A 1,352-nucleotide genomic window follows, 5' to 3' on the forward strand; every position below is an offset into this window, starting at 1 on the left:
AATTTCCATCTGATAAAAATACTCAAATGTTGCGTTATTTACGAAAAAAAGCGTATTACGTCGAAAAGATTTCAACAACACAAATTTTGCAAATTTTGAAGATGGATTGTATGTGAGAGATCCAGCGGAACTTAAACACAATTTACAAGTAATATTATTGTTTGAAACACGGGAGAGAATATAGCCGGCGATGTTGTACAATACATTCAGTTCAATGTCCCCTATGTGTATTTTTCTCGTTGACAAATCAGGAACAGGTGGCAAACGGTTTTTTATTTCTTTAGATTTAGGTGTACTCAAAAAATCGCCAACAATAATTCTGTCGTCTTCTTCGTAGCTGGAATTACCTACAGGTTTTAAATATTTTAAAATTGCGATTATTTTTAAATTTTGCTTGAATTGCAAGGCGGTTGGAATGGGTTGTTTAGCTCTAACACAAGAAAATATGTTTTCGACGCAATCTGATGTTAACCGACCTTAACTCTTTCTTTAATCGTTCAACTTCATTAAGTTCTTGGTTGCTTATTTCTCTTGAATAGGTAGGAATAGAGGAATTTACAAGATAATATAAGAAGTCGTATAAGTAATTATAAATAATGAATAACATAATGGTAATATATTATAGTAAGTCAAATTTTGTAACCACAGAAAGAGTAATAAATTGTTATTGAATTTGCAACATTACTCGATGTCAATGGAATAATATCAGGAACATCTGCTCCGAGACAGTCCTCTTGCTGCTTGTCTTCATGAACATTAAATGTTTCAAATGCACCAGGTTGCCTTTGTGAAGATTTATTAGTTTTTTCCTAAAAAGTTCGTTATTTTCATGAAAAGGTAATACTTTTTGCTGTTTTTAACTAAGATACGCAAAGAAAGGAAACTCACGTTTGTACTAATAGATGCACTGCTCATTTCCAATTGAGCAGGGAAAATTGTGGGCACAGCGTTGCCTTTTAATTTTCTTTTCCCGTCATCGCGTACTTTTTCCCACATATTATTTGCAAAATGTACCTATAAAAAATTTTTATATATTGTCAGTATTTTTATTTTTATAACTCAAATGAAATTAATTTATCTCTCACATATTACTTACTTCACATACAAACAGATCTATTGTCGATTTCCAATTCCTTAATCTATGTTTGCCTATGTTAGCAATCCAAACATCTCTTCTTTCTGGATTCGTTGGGAAACGAGCCATAAAAATTTTTATTCCTTTCTTTGTGCGTTTTAAACATGTTGACACACAGCAAGCTGGCATTTTTATATCTATAAAAATAATTATTTAGTTATTTTTTGTTTTTCTTTTCATATATTTATACATATTACACACAATTTTTTAAAATAAA

The 1,352-nt window shown here is 30.5% G+C and overlaps 1 protein-coding gene across 1 annotated transcript; it reads right to left on the reverse strand.

Annotated features, from left to right (window-relative positions):
* Positions 1 to 204: 204 nt before the first annotated feature.
* On the reverse strand, positions 205 to 1,247 carry LOC112461527 (the record flags this gene model as incomplete). The annotated part of the gene is made up of 5 exons (XM_025026793.1): positions 1,097 to 1,247; positions 889 to 1,014; positions 686 to 809; positions 477 to 555; positions 205 to 430 (listed from the first exon to the last, which is right to left on the reverse strand). Coding segments are annotated over exons 1-5 (663 nt in total), but the record flags the coding sequence as incomplete, so codon positions are not given.
* Positions 1,248 to 1,352: the final 105 nt, after the last annotated feature.

Source organism: Temnothorax curvispinosus, unplaced genomic scaffold (assembly GCF_003070985.1).
Source record: "Temnothorax curvispinosus isolate PA1 unplaced genomic scaffold, ASM307098v1 QBEX01001234.1, whole genome shotgun sequence".
Classification (NCBI taxonomy): Eukaryota; Metazoa; Arthropoda; class Insecta; order Hymenoptera; family Formicidae; genus Temnothorax; species Temnothorax curvispinosus.